Raw genomic sequence first — 14,430 nt, 5'->3', positions numbered from 1 at the left:
CTTCCAAGATGGATTTGTTTGTTCTTCTGAAATAGTGCTTTCGGTAGTTGTCTCCAACACTCTAACTCAAATGCATTAATTCTTCTATGGTTTTCCTTATTCATTGTCCAACTTTACAAGAATATGTGGCTTGTTGTTATTGTTAAGTCACTTCTGACTCAAAGCAATCCTGCATAGGGTTTCCAGGTAATGCTGGTGGGTTTGAACCACCAACCTTATAGTTAGTAATCCCATGCTTTATTGCCTTGGTGACAGAAATGATGCTGGAGATCTTTTGATAGAATTTTGCAAGACCAATGATTTCTTCATTGCAAATGCCTGTTTTCAATGACATAAACAGTGACTGTTCTTGTGGACCTCACCAGATGGAATACACACTGGAACCAAACTGATCACATGCATGGGAAGAAATGATGAAGAAGCTCATATCATCAATCAAAACATGGCCAGGGGCTGACTGTAGAACAGACCATTAATTGTTTATATGCAAGTTCACGCTCATGTTGAAGAAAATTCAAACAAGTTTATGAGAGCAAAATAGGACCTTCAGTATATTCCACCTGAATTTAGAGACCATCTCAAGAACAGATTTGATGCATTCGACACTAATGACTGAAGACCAGGAGTTGTAGGATGGCATCAAGAACATCATATAGCAAGAAACCTAATAGTCATTAAAAACACAGGAAGGAAAGGACAAAATGGATGTCAGAAGAGACTCTGAAACTTGTTTTTGAACATACAAAAGCTAAAAAGAATCAAAGAAATGAAATAAAATAGTTGAATAAAAAATTTCAAAGTATTATGATGCAATGTGCAAAGACCTGGAGTTTGAAAACCAAAAGCATTTCTCAAACTGAAAGAACTGAAGAAAAAATTCAAACCTCAAGCTACAATGTTGAAGGATTCTATGGAAAAAATATTGAATGTTGCAGGAAGCATCAAAAGACAATGGAAGGAATACAGAGTCATTGTAACAAAATGGATTGGTTCAACCATTTCAAGAAGTAGCATATAATCAAGAACTGATTGTATTGGAGAAATTCAAGCTGCACCGAAGGCACTGGCAAAAAATATGGCTCTAGTAATTAGCAGAATGCAAATGGAAATTTTTTGACAAAATGATGCAGTGCTGGAGGTGCTCAACAGTCTAGGCCTAGAAATTTGAAAGACACCTACTTATTCAAACAACTGGAAGAGATCGATATTTGTGCCCATTCAAAGAAAAGTAATGGATTGCAGAAACCAAACAATATCATTAATATTACATGTAAGTAAAATTTTGCTGAAGATAATTAAATGACAGTTGCAGCAGTACATTAACAGGCAGTTGCCAGAAATTCAAACTGGATTCAGAAGAGAGCATGGAACAGGAATATCATTGCTGATGTCGGATGTCAGAGAATACCAGAAAGATGTTTACTTATGCTTTATTGACTATGCAAAGGTATCAATTCTGTGGATCACAACAAACTGAGGATAACACTACAAAAAATTGGAATTCTATAACATTTAATGGTGCTCAAGATGAACCTGTACATAGACCAAGAGGCAGCCAGGTGAACAGAATAAGGGGATATAGTTCATGGTTTAAAATCAGGAAAGGTGTGCACCATGGTTGTATCCTTTCATCATACATATTCAATCTGTATGCTGAGGAAATAATCCGAAATAGATTATATTGAGAGTGGTTTCAGAATTAGAGGAAGACTCATTAGTAAACTGAGATATGTGGATGACACTTTGCTGATAGAAACAAAGGACTTGAAATACTGATGGATATCAAAGACTACAGTATGGATTGCACCTTAATGCAAAGAATGCAAAACTCCTCATAAGTGAATAAAAAAATAACATTATGATAAATGGATAAAAGATGGAAATTGTCTAAGACTTAATTTTGCTCTGTAGGATAAGTAGAATCAGTGACAACTCATAGCGATCCTATGCACAACGAAAGGGAACATTGCCAGATTTTGTACCATCCTCACAATTGTTATTATGCTTGAATCCATTGCTGCTGCCACTGTGCCAATCCATCTCGTTGGGGGTCTTCTTTTTCGATGACCCTCAAGGTTGGCTAACCACAAGGTTGATGGTTCAAACCACCACTTACTCTGTACTGACTAGAGAGTTTGTACTGACTAGAAGGCACTTAACACCATCAACAATCAACACTCATGGAAGTAGCAGCCAAGAAAAAGACATGTTGTTTTAGGCAAATCTGCTGCAGAAGACCTATTTGAAGTGTACACTGACTTGTCAAGGAAGCCACTCTGATAAGGTGAAAACTGAACAGAGACCTGAAAAAAGTGAGAAATGAGGTATTATAAAAACCTGGAAGAGAATTTCAGGCAGAGGGAACAGCATCAATAATATCTGAAACATTATAAAAAGTCTATTAATTTAAAAAAGCTAGTTTTTTTTTTTTTCTTAGCAGACATTTTTTTGACTGAGCAAACATGTCAGTTTGAGGACTAAGGAGTGCCTGACCCAAGCTATGGTATTTTCAATAACCTCATATGGATGCGAAAGCTGGACAGTGAATAAGGAAGACTGTAGAAGAATTGATGCCTTTGAGTTGTGGTGTTGGAGGAGAATATTGAAAGTTCCATGGGCTGCCAAAAGAACCAATAGATCTGTTTTGGAAGAAGTGCAGCCAGAGTGCTCCTTGGAGGCCAGGAGGCTAAGTCTCGTCTCTCATACTTTGGACATATTGTCAGGAGGGAACAGTCGCTGGGGAAGGATGTCATGCTGGTTAAGGTGGAGGGTCAGAGAAAAAGAGGAAGACCCCCAATGAGATGGATTGGCCAGGTGGCATCGATGGACTCAAGTGTGGCAGCGGCAGTGAGGTTGGTCCAGGATCGATCATTGTTTCGTTCTGCTGTGCATGGGGTCGCTATGAGTCGGTTCCAACTCGATGGCACCTGACAACAACTACAACATAGGAGAATTGATGCATTTGAGAAGAATATTGAAAGTACCTTGGACTGCCAGAAGAATAAACAAATTCTGTTTTGGAAGAGGTACAGCCAGAATGCGCCCTAGGAGTTAAAATGGTAAGACTTTGTCTTTCATACTTTGGACATTTTATCAGGAAGGACCAGTGCCTAGAGAAGGACATCATGCTTGGTAAAGTGTAGAGTCAGTGAAAAAGAGCAAGACTTCCAACGAGATGCATTGGCACAGTGGCAGCAGCAATGGACTCAAGCATCCTAACAATTGTGAGGACGGTGCAGAATCTCGCAGTGTTTCCTTCTGTTGTGCATCGGGTTGCTGTGAGTCGGAACCAATTCGATGGCATCTAGCAACAACATAAGAAACCTGTTTAGTGCAAAGATTGGTGTTTCGAACTCACCAGCACTGTCTACAGGAGAAAGACCTGATGATGTATTTCCTTAAAGATTACAGAAAAGAAAATTTTATGATGATACCTCCATGCTTAACAAATGTTGTTGTTGTATGCTATTGAGTTGGTTCTGACTCATAATGACCTGTATAGGGCTTCCAGGAGCTGCTGGATTTGAATTGCTGACCTTGAGGTTAGTGTGGTATCAATCCAGTGCTTACCCTACAGTTCTACACTACAGCTTAACAAATGCTAAGTAGAAAATAAAATAGGGGAAGGAAAATTGGGTGATGGGGATTTGTACACTGACTTGTCAAGGAAGCCACTCTGATAAGGTGAAAACTGAACAGAGACCTAAAAAAAGTGAGAAATGAGGTATTATAAAAACCTGGAAGAGAATTTCAGGCAGAGGTAACATCTGAAACAGTATAAAAAGTCTATTAATATGAAAAAGCTAGTTTAAAAAAAAAATTTTTTTTTTTAAAGCTTTTATTGTGCATTGACCCCCAGTGAGATGGATTGGCAAAGTGGCAGAATCAATGTGCTCAAGTGTGGCAAAATTTGAGGTTGGCCCAGGACTGGGCAGTGTTTCATTCTGTTGGAACTCATAGGGTCGCTATGGGTCAGTACTGACTCAATGGCAGCTAACAACAAATTGAATCATAAGAATCTTAGCCCCATTTCCTTTCACCATACCTGTCTAGACAAGATGAAAGCTATTCAGTGGGGATTATACCTTCTGTACTCTGAAATTGAACTCCCTCTTGAAAACCTGTAAGCCAGCCACTTCATGCCTTTATAGCCCCCTATTTCAGGTAGACAATGTCTAAGTTGCCCATCCCTATCAACCCTGTGTATAGAGGGGATATGTTTGATTTTTGATGCGAAGACTCCTTTCCTCTTGGTATGTATTTTGAACTACTACATCCATAAGTAAGGAGTTCTGGTAGTGTAGTGGTTACGAATCGGGCTGCTAACCTCAAGGTCAGCAGTTTGAAACTACCAGCCGTTCTGCAGGAGAAAGATGAGGCTTTCTGCTCCCATAGAGATTTACAACCTTGGATCCCTTGTGCAGGGTCACTATGAGTTGGAACTGACTCCACAGTACTTAACAACAACAACACATCCATAATTATGGAGTGCTGATGTGGTGCTGTGGGTTAATGCACTGGACTGCAAAGTTGGTTTGAGCCACAATGTTGGCAGTTTAAGCTCACCAGTCACTCCTTGGAAACCCTTTACAGGGTCGCTATGGGTCGGAACCAAATTGACAGTACTTAACCACAATAACAACAATATCCATAAATACAGGTCAAGTGCATCAAATTGTAGCAATTTACACTTGTTTCCTTTATCAAATTTCTCTATCTTCTTCTATTTGAGTTCTGATCATCAAGCCATCGAAACTAAGTCAAATGTGTACTATCTGCAAGTTTGGGCATTCTTGTGCTTCTCCCCTCACTTCCTGTCAGCTGGACGCTTCACTCTTGGCTCTAGCCCTCTGTGACTATGTCCTTGTCCATGGGTCTAGGAGTCCTCAGGTTTCACAAGTGCTCCTGAAGCTTCTCTTTCCTTATTAAGCCTCTCCTAATTCTCAACTTACACTGACCTCAAGCTCCCCTGAACTTCTACAACACAATTTAACTTGTGATTTAACACAACTAAATGCTATTGCCTTGTTTCTGGGCAGTTAGTCTAATCTCCTTTACTGGACTGTAAACTTAAAAACAAGGATCATACTTTATGTTATTTCTGACCCCAACCCCTCCCTCTCACATCTACTCTGTATGTCCTGTTGTTGTTGTTAAGTGCCCATAGTGATCCTGTGTAGGGTTTTCAAGGAGTGGCTGGTGAGCTTGAACCACCAACCTTGTGGCTCAAACCGACTTTGCAGTCTAGCACATTAACTCACAGCACCACACCAGGACTCCTGTGTATGCCCTACTATTTGTTATATAATCTGTAAAGGTATTAGATTTCTCAAATGACAATCACTTGCAGTTTAAAGTTGCAATCCTTGACAAGATGTGCTAGGTGTGGTATGAAAAAGCTAAAAGGATTTAATATTTCCATTTGCACTGTAGCCATTCACTTTTGGACTTACAGAAGCTTATTTCAAGGAGAAAAATAGAACAAATGAGATATATTAAAAGACTTTATTCACAATAGAGAAATTTTACAAATATAGCTTTTAAAAATTATGTCTTAATCTATTGTGTATCTCATAACATTAGAGATTTATATAAAGTTGGAAATGAGAAAATGGATTTATGTACAAATAAAAAATAATCAATATCAAGAATGAGTAATACATGTGAAGAAGTGAAGACAAACATCATTGGGATATTTAAATTGCCGTACAACTTATATGTGTGATATTAATTGCACAAAGTATATAAAAAACATATTGCATAAACACAAAATTAAGTGCTATTTTAATTATTCACCCTCCAGGATGTGAATATATATGTAAACTTAATGGCACAATTTTGCTGGAAATAAACAAAAGACAGTATCTACCTAACAATTTCATTTGCTTAAAATAATTAATATAAAATATGACTAATTAAATCATATCACCATATTATTAATCTCTTGTTTACATTTTTTTGGAAATTATATTAAAAGAATCCAAGTTCTAGAATTGAAAAAAAAAAAAACTTTATTGTTCCCATTGGTAGAGCAATGTGTAGTACAATCTTCTTGTCTACTTATACCAGGATACAAATGGTACATTGTAACACAGTGTGTACATACAACCTGATTTTAATACTGCATCTGCTGCAGAAATCCATGTCAGCTTTGCGCTTTTTAAAATCAAACTGAAAAGCTAAGAAAATAATTTAAGTTACTAGTCAAGGATGTTTATATGAAAATTATAATCTAAGTATATATGGCCCACTTTTGGCAATTATTTTTAAAGTCCTAGATAAAATGAACTCTTTCTAGGCAATGGTTTGATTAGGTGAGCTGGAAACATGGGTGGGAGAAGTTATTCTGGGTCACAGAGACACATTAACAAAGCAATCATGATGTACTGAAGAATATTTTCATTTATTAAATTTACAAAATTATTCTTTGACATATACCCCATGAACGATATTGTGAAAAAAAAAAAAGAAAAAAAAAGCAACTCGCATAAATTGGTCCTTTCAGACAAAGGCAGTCTTTTAAAGTACTTTATAGCATAAACTATTAAGTCTATTGAGACCTAAGAAAACTATAATTGCCTTTCAAAAGTATTAGACTGAACCATATAAAATTGTTGCTATTTGACAGTTTATAAACTATAAACATGGCAATTTCATGTGGTTCTGCCTAATCCATGGAGTTGTACTGACCTGCTTAACCACTACATGTTGAAAATTTTGGTGGTCCAAAGTCTACATTTAACTTAGTATGCATCATCATATTAGCCCTTGTATGGAAATACTAGTGGGTCATCAAAAAAGAGGAAGACATCTAACAAGATGGAATGACACAGTGGCTGCACTAATGAGCTCAAACAACAGAGATTGTGAGAATGGTGCAGGGCCCGGCAGTGTTTACTTCTGTTGTGCAGAGGATCACTGTGAGTCACAATTGACTTGTGGACACCAAACAGCACGGAAATGTACATAAAACATGAGCCAGTAGGGCAGGAAAACACAAGCTGTTAACTAATCTGAGTAGCCCTGGTGCCATAATGGTTAAAGCACTAGGCTGCCAACCAAAGGGTCAGTGGTTCGAACCCACCAGTTGCTCTGTGGGAGAAAAATGCGGCAGTCTGCTTCCAAAGATTTATAAACTTGGGAGCCCTATGAGGCAGTTCTACTCTGTCCTATAGCATTGCTATGAGTTGGAACAGACTTGCTAACAATGGGTTGCCTTCTGTTTTTTTTTTTTCTCAAAAAAATTTGGTAACAAATTTATTCTTGGGATAACAGTTAATTCCTCAAAACTTAATGTTTTGAAGATCATAGATTAGTTTGATATGCTGTAGGGTTGCAGGAGGATGGGTAACCATAGCTATATGTTGTTCCTAATCTGGGATCTCTGCATTGAGTTTAATGATTACTATGTTCTTATAGGTTATGTATACAGGCATAGTATACCCTATATACCGCACAGGGTCTCTAAGAGTAGGAACAGACTCAATGGTACTTAACAACAGCAACAATGTATTCTTATTTGGCTAAAGTGTGTTAGATTTTCCTCAACTGACCATGGATAGATAAAATGGCAAAATTTATTTTAGAGTCAAATGTTGTTTGCATAAATTAAAATGAAATAATTTACTGTATTTTAGAAAAGTCCCTTTTCAGATCTGAACTACACAGAATGCTTTCTTTTTCAGAAGAAAAAAAGATTAAGATAAAACACAAATAAACTAAAAGCCAGTTGAACTCATGCCCTTTCTTTAGAGAAACCCAATTTCTTTATCTACTTAATTAAAAGCAAGGATGAACACACCAAAAAAATTACATTATTTCTTTTTTAAAAACATAATTCAGTAGTAGCAGAGGTCTGCAAAACTCATGAGTTCATTTCACTGTGTAGTAGGGAATAGAAGAAATTAACCAATATATGATTGAGAGATTACACAGGACATTTAAAATAAAATCTGAGAACAAAGTCATGGATTCCTGGTGAGGTGCTGTAGGATCAGCATTGGAATTCAAACCACAAGGTCGATAGTTCAAATCCACCAGTTGCTCCTGGGAGACCCTATACTGGGTTGCTATATGAGTTGGAACTGACTCGATGGTACTTAACAACAATATAATGAATCAACAAAAATATACTTCAGTTTGAATGAAATGAGGTCAATATGAGATGATCCTTTTGGGATGATTTCCTAATTTGAATTACAATGACAGTGAAGATTTTAGAAGATATTCTATCAAACAATGATAGACCCGCATAAGAAGGTGGCTGTCACAGTTATAAGATCTGTCTCTGGTGGATAGACAAACCAGGTTAACATGAACTTAAAAAGAAAAACGCTTTTTTAATACTTAATTTATTAATATGGCTTTTTGCAACATGGCAAAACATTACAGCTTAAAGCAGACATCATCTCCTCATAGAGGAGGAAAAAGTTTTGCAGTCAAATCAAAACTGTAATTAAGAGGTCATTGGTATACCATCCTATTCAGTATAATAAAAACGATACTATGACTTCATGAACTCCAGAGATAATAGACTACTTAAAACAGAAAAACCCTGTGGCTCCACTGGGGAAATAATGAGAAATTTAGGTCCATCTATGCGTCTGATAATAAACCTAAAAGACTGCAAAACAATTTTAAAACTTAGAATAATCACAGACCTATTAATAAAAATGCATTATGTGCCTGAATACCAGAAAAGGAATTATTATAGTACGCAGTGAAGGGAATGGAGCAGAGTAAAATATAAAATGTCTTTTTATTTTTCTTTGACTTCCACTGCCATTTTATCCATACGGAGTATGGGGAGAAGGTGTGCCTCGGTATTAAAGATCCAGTGTTCCAGTGGAAGAAGGTCATCATCAGAAAATATTAAATACAAATACCTGGGGAGAGAAACAAGAGCATCTGAGACCCACGAAACCATGTCAGGCAGTCAAACCACAAAAACACAGCAAAACCACATCCACAGTACCATTCATTCTATGGAGAACCATGAAAATGGGCAAGTATATCAAAGCCCTGAAGGTATACATGCATTGACATGGAGTCAAAGCTACTCTGGGCTTTGGTGTATAAGAATCATACAAAGCAGGGCCAAGTCTATAGCTTCAGTAACAAATGAAGACACACTAGTGATCACTGCCATGTGTGTCGATAGCATCAATAATGACCTCACAGGAGCCAAGTTGTTATTGTTAAGTGCCGTTGAGTCTGCTCTGACTCCTAGTGACCATGGACAGGATTTCCAACGAGTGGCTGGTGGGTTTGAACCTTCAACCTTGTAGTTATCAGTCCAGGGCTTATCCTACAGTGCCATACCAGGAATATATGGGAGAAGCATTGAATTACCACATTAAAACAAACCTGAACACAGGTTCCAGAACAAAGAAAATGTCTCATAATTTGATTCTTTTTTTGTTGTTGATTCCTACTCATAGATAGAAACCCTGTATAGGGTTTCTGAGGAGTGGCTGGTGAGTTTGAATCACTAGTCTTGAAATTAGCAGCCCAATGCTTATCTAGCATGACCACCGTAAGACTCCTGGTACTTTTTAAAAAGCCCTAACCCACAAGAAAGGAGTCCTAGTGTGGTGCTGTGGGTTAATGTGTCAGACTGCAAAGCCATTTGAACTGCAATGTTGGTGATTCAAGCTCACTAGCTGCTCCTTGGAAACCATATAGGGTTGCTATGGTCGGAACCAACTCAACAGCACTTCACAACAACAACAACAACCCACTTAACAACAACAATAAATGGGAAAGCCCCTGGGTGGTGCAAATGATTAAGGTGCTTGACTGCTCACTGAAAGGTTAGGGGTGTGAGTTCATCCAGAAATACCTCAGAAGGAAGCCCTGGTGAGTTTCTGAAAACTTTATTTTAGCTCACACAGAGCTGCCATGATTTGGAGTCAACTCCATGGCAACTATTCAATATTTGGGGTTATATGCTCACAGTGAAGTTATATATAAAGAAAATCTGTCCTCAGCCATATGTTCAGAATATTTATTACTCACTTTAGAGTCTCTGCCAGGAAGAAACTTTGCTGAACATCATCGTAGCTCTCATGTCGAAGGTACACATCCCTTAGGCCTGAATAGCCTCCATTCACTTTGCAGTGATTCTCTAGGGCCTAAATTAGAAAGAGGAGAAGGAAAAATAGTTACATTTAAGCAAACTGATTGATACTAATTTTGATTATTGTTGTTGTTAGGAGCCATTGAGTCGTTCTAATTCATAGCAACCCTATGCTATAAATAAAATACTGCCTGGTTCTGTGACAACTGCACAATTGTTATGTCTGCCACTTCTGTATCAATCCATCTAGTTGGGGGTCCTTCCTGTGTTTTTGCTCACTCTCCATTTTACCAGGCATGATGTTCTTTTCCAGGGACTAGTCCCTTTGGGCAACATGTTCTAAGAATGAGACACAAACTCTCAACCCCTGGCTTCTAAGGGGCATTCTGGCTGTACTTCTTCCAAGACAGATATGTTTGTTCTTCTGGCAGTCCATGATGCTGATCGATATTCTTCACTAGCACCAAAGTTCAAATGTATCAATTCTTCCACTGTCTTCCTATTCATTGTCCAACTTCCACGTACAAATGAGGTGATTTAAAATACCATACATTTTTATTACTAGATTACCAAATTCAAATGAAATACGTATTCAAATGAAATGAGAACTTATAAGGTCATTGTAGGTGAAAAAAACACACAAGACAAACAACAACAACAATGAAATGTAATTGCAAATAAGTATGAAAAGTCAAAGGACAGAGGTAGTCTACACTTCTACATTGAGTTTCAGTGTAAATTTTCACTATTTTTACCATTTCCTCCTATGGTCTAGTACAGCGTTCTTCGAATTACATACCAAAGCTGAAATCTAGTCCACTGCTTATATTTCAAAACATGCTTTATTGGACTTCACCCACATTTATTTGTATATTTATTTACATACTGTGTATGACTGTTTACACACAACAACCACAGCTTTGATTAGTTGTAGAGACTGCACATTCTCCAAGCCTAAAATATGTACTCTCTATGGAGTCCTGGTATGGCTCTGTGGGATAAGCACTGGACTGCTAACCACAAAGTTGGCAGTTCAAACCCATCAGCCACTCCTTGGAAACCCTATACAGGGTTAGTATGAGTCAGAACTGACTTGATGACACTTAACAACAACAACAACATCACATACAGGAAAAGTTTGCTGAGCCTTGGTCTAGAGATATTGTGAACATCAATTGAGATTATAAGCCCCTGGCTAAGAAAGTTCACTACAGTGAAAATAGCTGCTGCTATAGTCAGAACATAGAGTTCTGGTGTGGTGCTGTGGGCTAATGTGCCAGACTGTAAAGCCAGCCGTTTGAACTGCAAGGTTGACAGTTCCCAAGTTCACTAGCCACTCCTATGGATCAGAACTGACTTGACGGCACTTCACAACAATAACAACATAGTCAGAACATACTACTTAAAAATTTGTTGTGGGATACTAAATAGCGGTGTTACTGACATTGCTAAACGAAGCACACAGAAAGAAATGAGAAAAATGTGGCTGGTATTTAGTCCTCAAATACACTTTTCTTCAGTCTGGGTTAGATGCAGTTGGCATGACTCTACTGGCTGCAACTGAGGGAAAGAAGTGATTCTACATTTCTAGTTGTCTAAATATAATGAGTATTTGGGAAGGAAACAGGTTGGGGAGTATGGAGATGACATTTAGGAAGCAAGCTAAAACTAACTTGTCTGCCCCTTTGTCAGCTGCCACTGGGCTGTTTGTATTTGGAAACTACATTAGCTACTCTGCTATCGAGCAAGCAGATTCATCTCTAGGGAAGTTAGTTTGCACACTAACATTCTGCAAACGCTATGAATCATGTGATCAAATAAAAATTCTTACTGTAAAAAGCCTGCCATCTGAAATATGGATTTAAATTCAGAAGAATGTGGAGAAAAATAATAAGGCTTAAGACTAAATTCCTAATTGTTATGGACCATTGAGTTGATACAGACTCATTCATAGAGATCCTATGCACAACAGATGAAATACTGCCCAATCCTGAGCCAACTTCACGATCGTTGTTATGTTTGAGAACATTGATGCTGTCACTGTGGCAATTCATCTCACTGGGGGGTCTTCTTCTCCAAGTCTCCACTTTACCAAAGATGATATCCAAACATGACATCCTTCTCCAGTTACTGGTCCCTCCTGACAATATGTTCGAAGTATGAAAGATGAAATCTGGCCATCCTGGTCTCCAAGGATCCTTCTGGATGCACTTCTTCCAAAATAGATTGGTTTGTTCTTTTGGCAGTCCATGGAACTTTCAATATTCCCATCCAACACCATAACTCAAATGTATCAATTCTTCTATGGTGTTCCTTATTCACTATTCAATTTTCACGTGCATATGAGGTTACTGAAAATACCATGGCTTGCATCAGGAGCACCTTAGTACTCAAACTGACATCTTTGCTCTTTAACACTTTAAAGAGGTCTTGTGCAGCACATTTGCCAGATGCAGTACGTTGTTTGATTTCTTGACTGCTGCTTCCATGAGTGTTGGTGGTTGATTTCAGCAAAATGAAGTCTTTGACAACTTCAATCTTTTCTCCATTTATAAGGGTGTTATTTATTGGTCCAGTGGTGAGGATTTCTGTTTTCTTTACATTGAGGTGCAACCCTTAATAAAGGCTGTGGCCTTTGATCTTTATCAATAAACATTTTAGGTCCTCTTGGCTTTCAACAAGCAAGATTGTAACATCTGCATATCACAGGTTACTGAGTCTTTCTTCAATCCTGATGCCACATATTTCTTCATATAATCTAACTTCTTTGATTATTTGTTCAGCATACAGATTGAATAGGTATGGTGAAAGAATACAACCCTGTTGCACACCTTTCCTAATTTTAACCCTTTAGTGTTTCCTTGTTCTGTTCAAACAACTGCCTCTTGGTCTAAGTACATGTTCCTCATGAGCACAATTAAGTGTTCCGGAATACTCATACTTCACAAAGTTGTCCATAGTTTGTCATGATCCACACAATCAAAAGCCTTTGTGTAGTCAGTAAAACACATTTAAACATCTTTCTGGTATTCTCTGCTTTCAGCCAAGATCCATCGGACATCAGCCATGGTATCCATCATTCTGAATCTGGCTTGAACCTCTGGAAGTTCTCTGTCAATGCATGCTTGCAAACATTTTTGGATTACCTTTACTAAAACTTTACTTGCATGGGATATTAATGATACTGTCTGATGATTTCCGCATTCCATTGGGTCACCTCTCTTAGGAATGGGCATAAACACAGATCTCTTCCAGTCAGTTGGCCAGATAGTTGTCTTCCAAATTTCTTGTCCTACACAAGCAAGTGCCTCCAGTGCCACCTCACTTTCTTGAAATATTTCAATTTGTATTCCATCAATTCCTGGTGCCTTGTTCTTTACCAGTGACTTCCTCAATTGGCTCTTGATTATATGCTACCTCTTGAAATGGTTAAATATTGACCATTTCTTTTTGGTACAGTGACTCTGCGTATTCCTTCCATCTTCTTTTGATTCTTTCTTCATCATTCAACATTTTGCCAATGTTGTTGTTAAGTGCTGTCGAGTCAGTTCTGACCCATATTGACTCTGTAGAGGGTTTCCGAGGAGCAGCTAATGAGCTTGAACTGCCAACCTTGCAGTTCAAATGGCTTTGCAGTCTGATGCATTAACCCACAGTGCCACACCAGGACTCCAAAGAATCCTTTAATACCCCAAGTCAAGGTTTGAATTTTTTCTTTAGTTCCCTCAGCTTGAGAAATGCTGAGTGTGTTCTTTTCTTTTGGTTTTCTAACTCCAGGTTCTTTGCACATTTTGACTTCGTCTTCTCGAGCTGACCTTTGAAATTTTCTCTTTAGCTCTTGTACCTGTTCATTTCTTCCATTTGCTTTAGCATCTCTACCCTGGAGATCAAGTTTCAGCGTCTCTTCTGACATCCTTCATGGTCTTTTCTTTCTTTCTTCTCAATGACCTTTGTTTTCTTCTGTATGATGTTCTTGATGTCATCCCATAACTCTTCTGGTCTTCGATCCTTAGTGTCTAATACATCAAATCTGATGATCTCTAAATTCAGGTAGGATATATTCAAGGTCATATTTTGGCTCTCATGGACTTGTTTCCATCTTCAGCTTCAGCCTGAATTTGTATATGAGCAATTTTTGGTCTGTTCCACAGTCTACTCTTGGCCTTGTCTTGGCTTTTCCACCGTCTTTTTACACAGATGTTGTCAATTTGATTTCTGTGTCTTTCATCTGGTGACAACACAGATGTTGTCAATTTGATTTCTGTGTCTTTCATCTGGTGACAACACAGATGTTGTCAATTTGATTCTGTGTCTTTCATATGTACCTTTTATGCTGTTTAAAAAGGTATTTG

General features: G+C 38.0%; 1 protein-coding gene across 1 annotated transcript in view; it reads right to left on the bottom strand.

The window, feature by feature from the left end:
• Positions 1–8,101: 8,101 nt before the first annotated feature.
• MAN1A1 (mannosidase, alpha, class 1A, member 1) overlaps positions 8,102–14,430 on the bottom strand; it is a 260,368-nt gene continuing 254,039 nt past the window's right edge. The window contains exons 12-13 of the mRNA XM_006839882.1: positions 10,018–10,133; positions 8,102–8,885 (exon numbers count right to left, since the gene is read on the bottom strand). Of these exons, the coding sequence (XP_006839945.1) occupies positions 8,759–8,885; positions 10,018–10,133 (243 nt within the window). The 3' untranslated portion in view covers positions 8,102–8,758. The remainder of the gene's footprint in view (positions 8,886–10,017; positions 10,134–14,430) is intronic.

Source organism: Chrysochloris asiatica, unplaced genomic scaffold, assembly GCF_000296735.1.
Source record: "Chrysochloris asiatica unplaced genomic scaffold, ChrAsi1.0 scaffold00027, whole genome shotgun sequence".
Classification (NCBI taxonomy): Eukaryota; Metazoa; Chordata; class Mammalia; order Afrosoricida; family Chrysochloridae; genus Chrysochloris; species Chrysochloris asiatica.
This window is presented reverse-complemented; position numbering and strand designations above follow the sequence as displayed.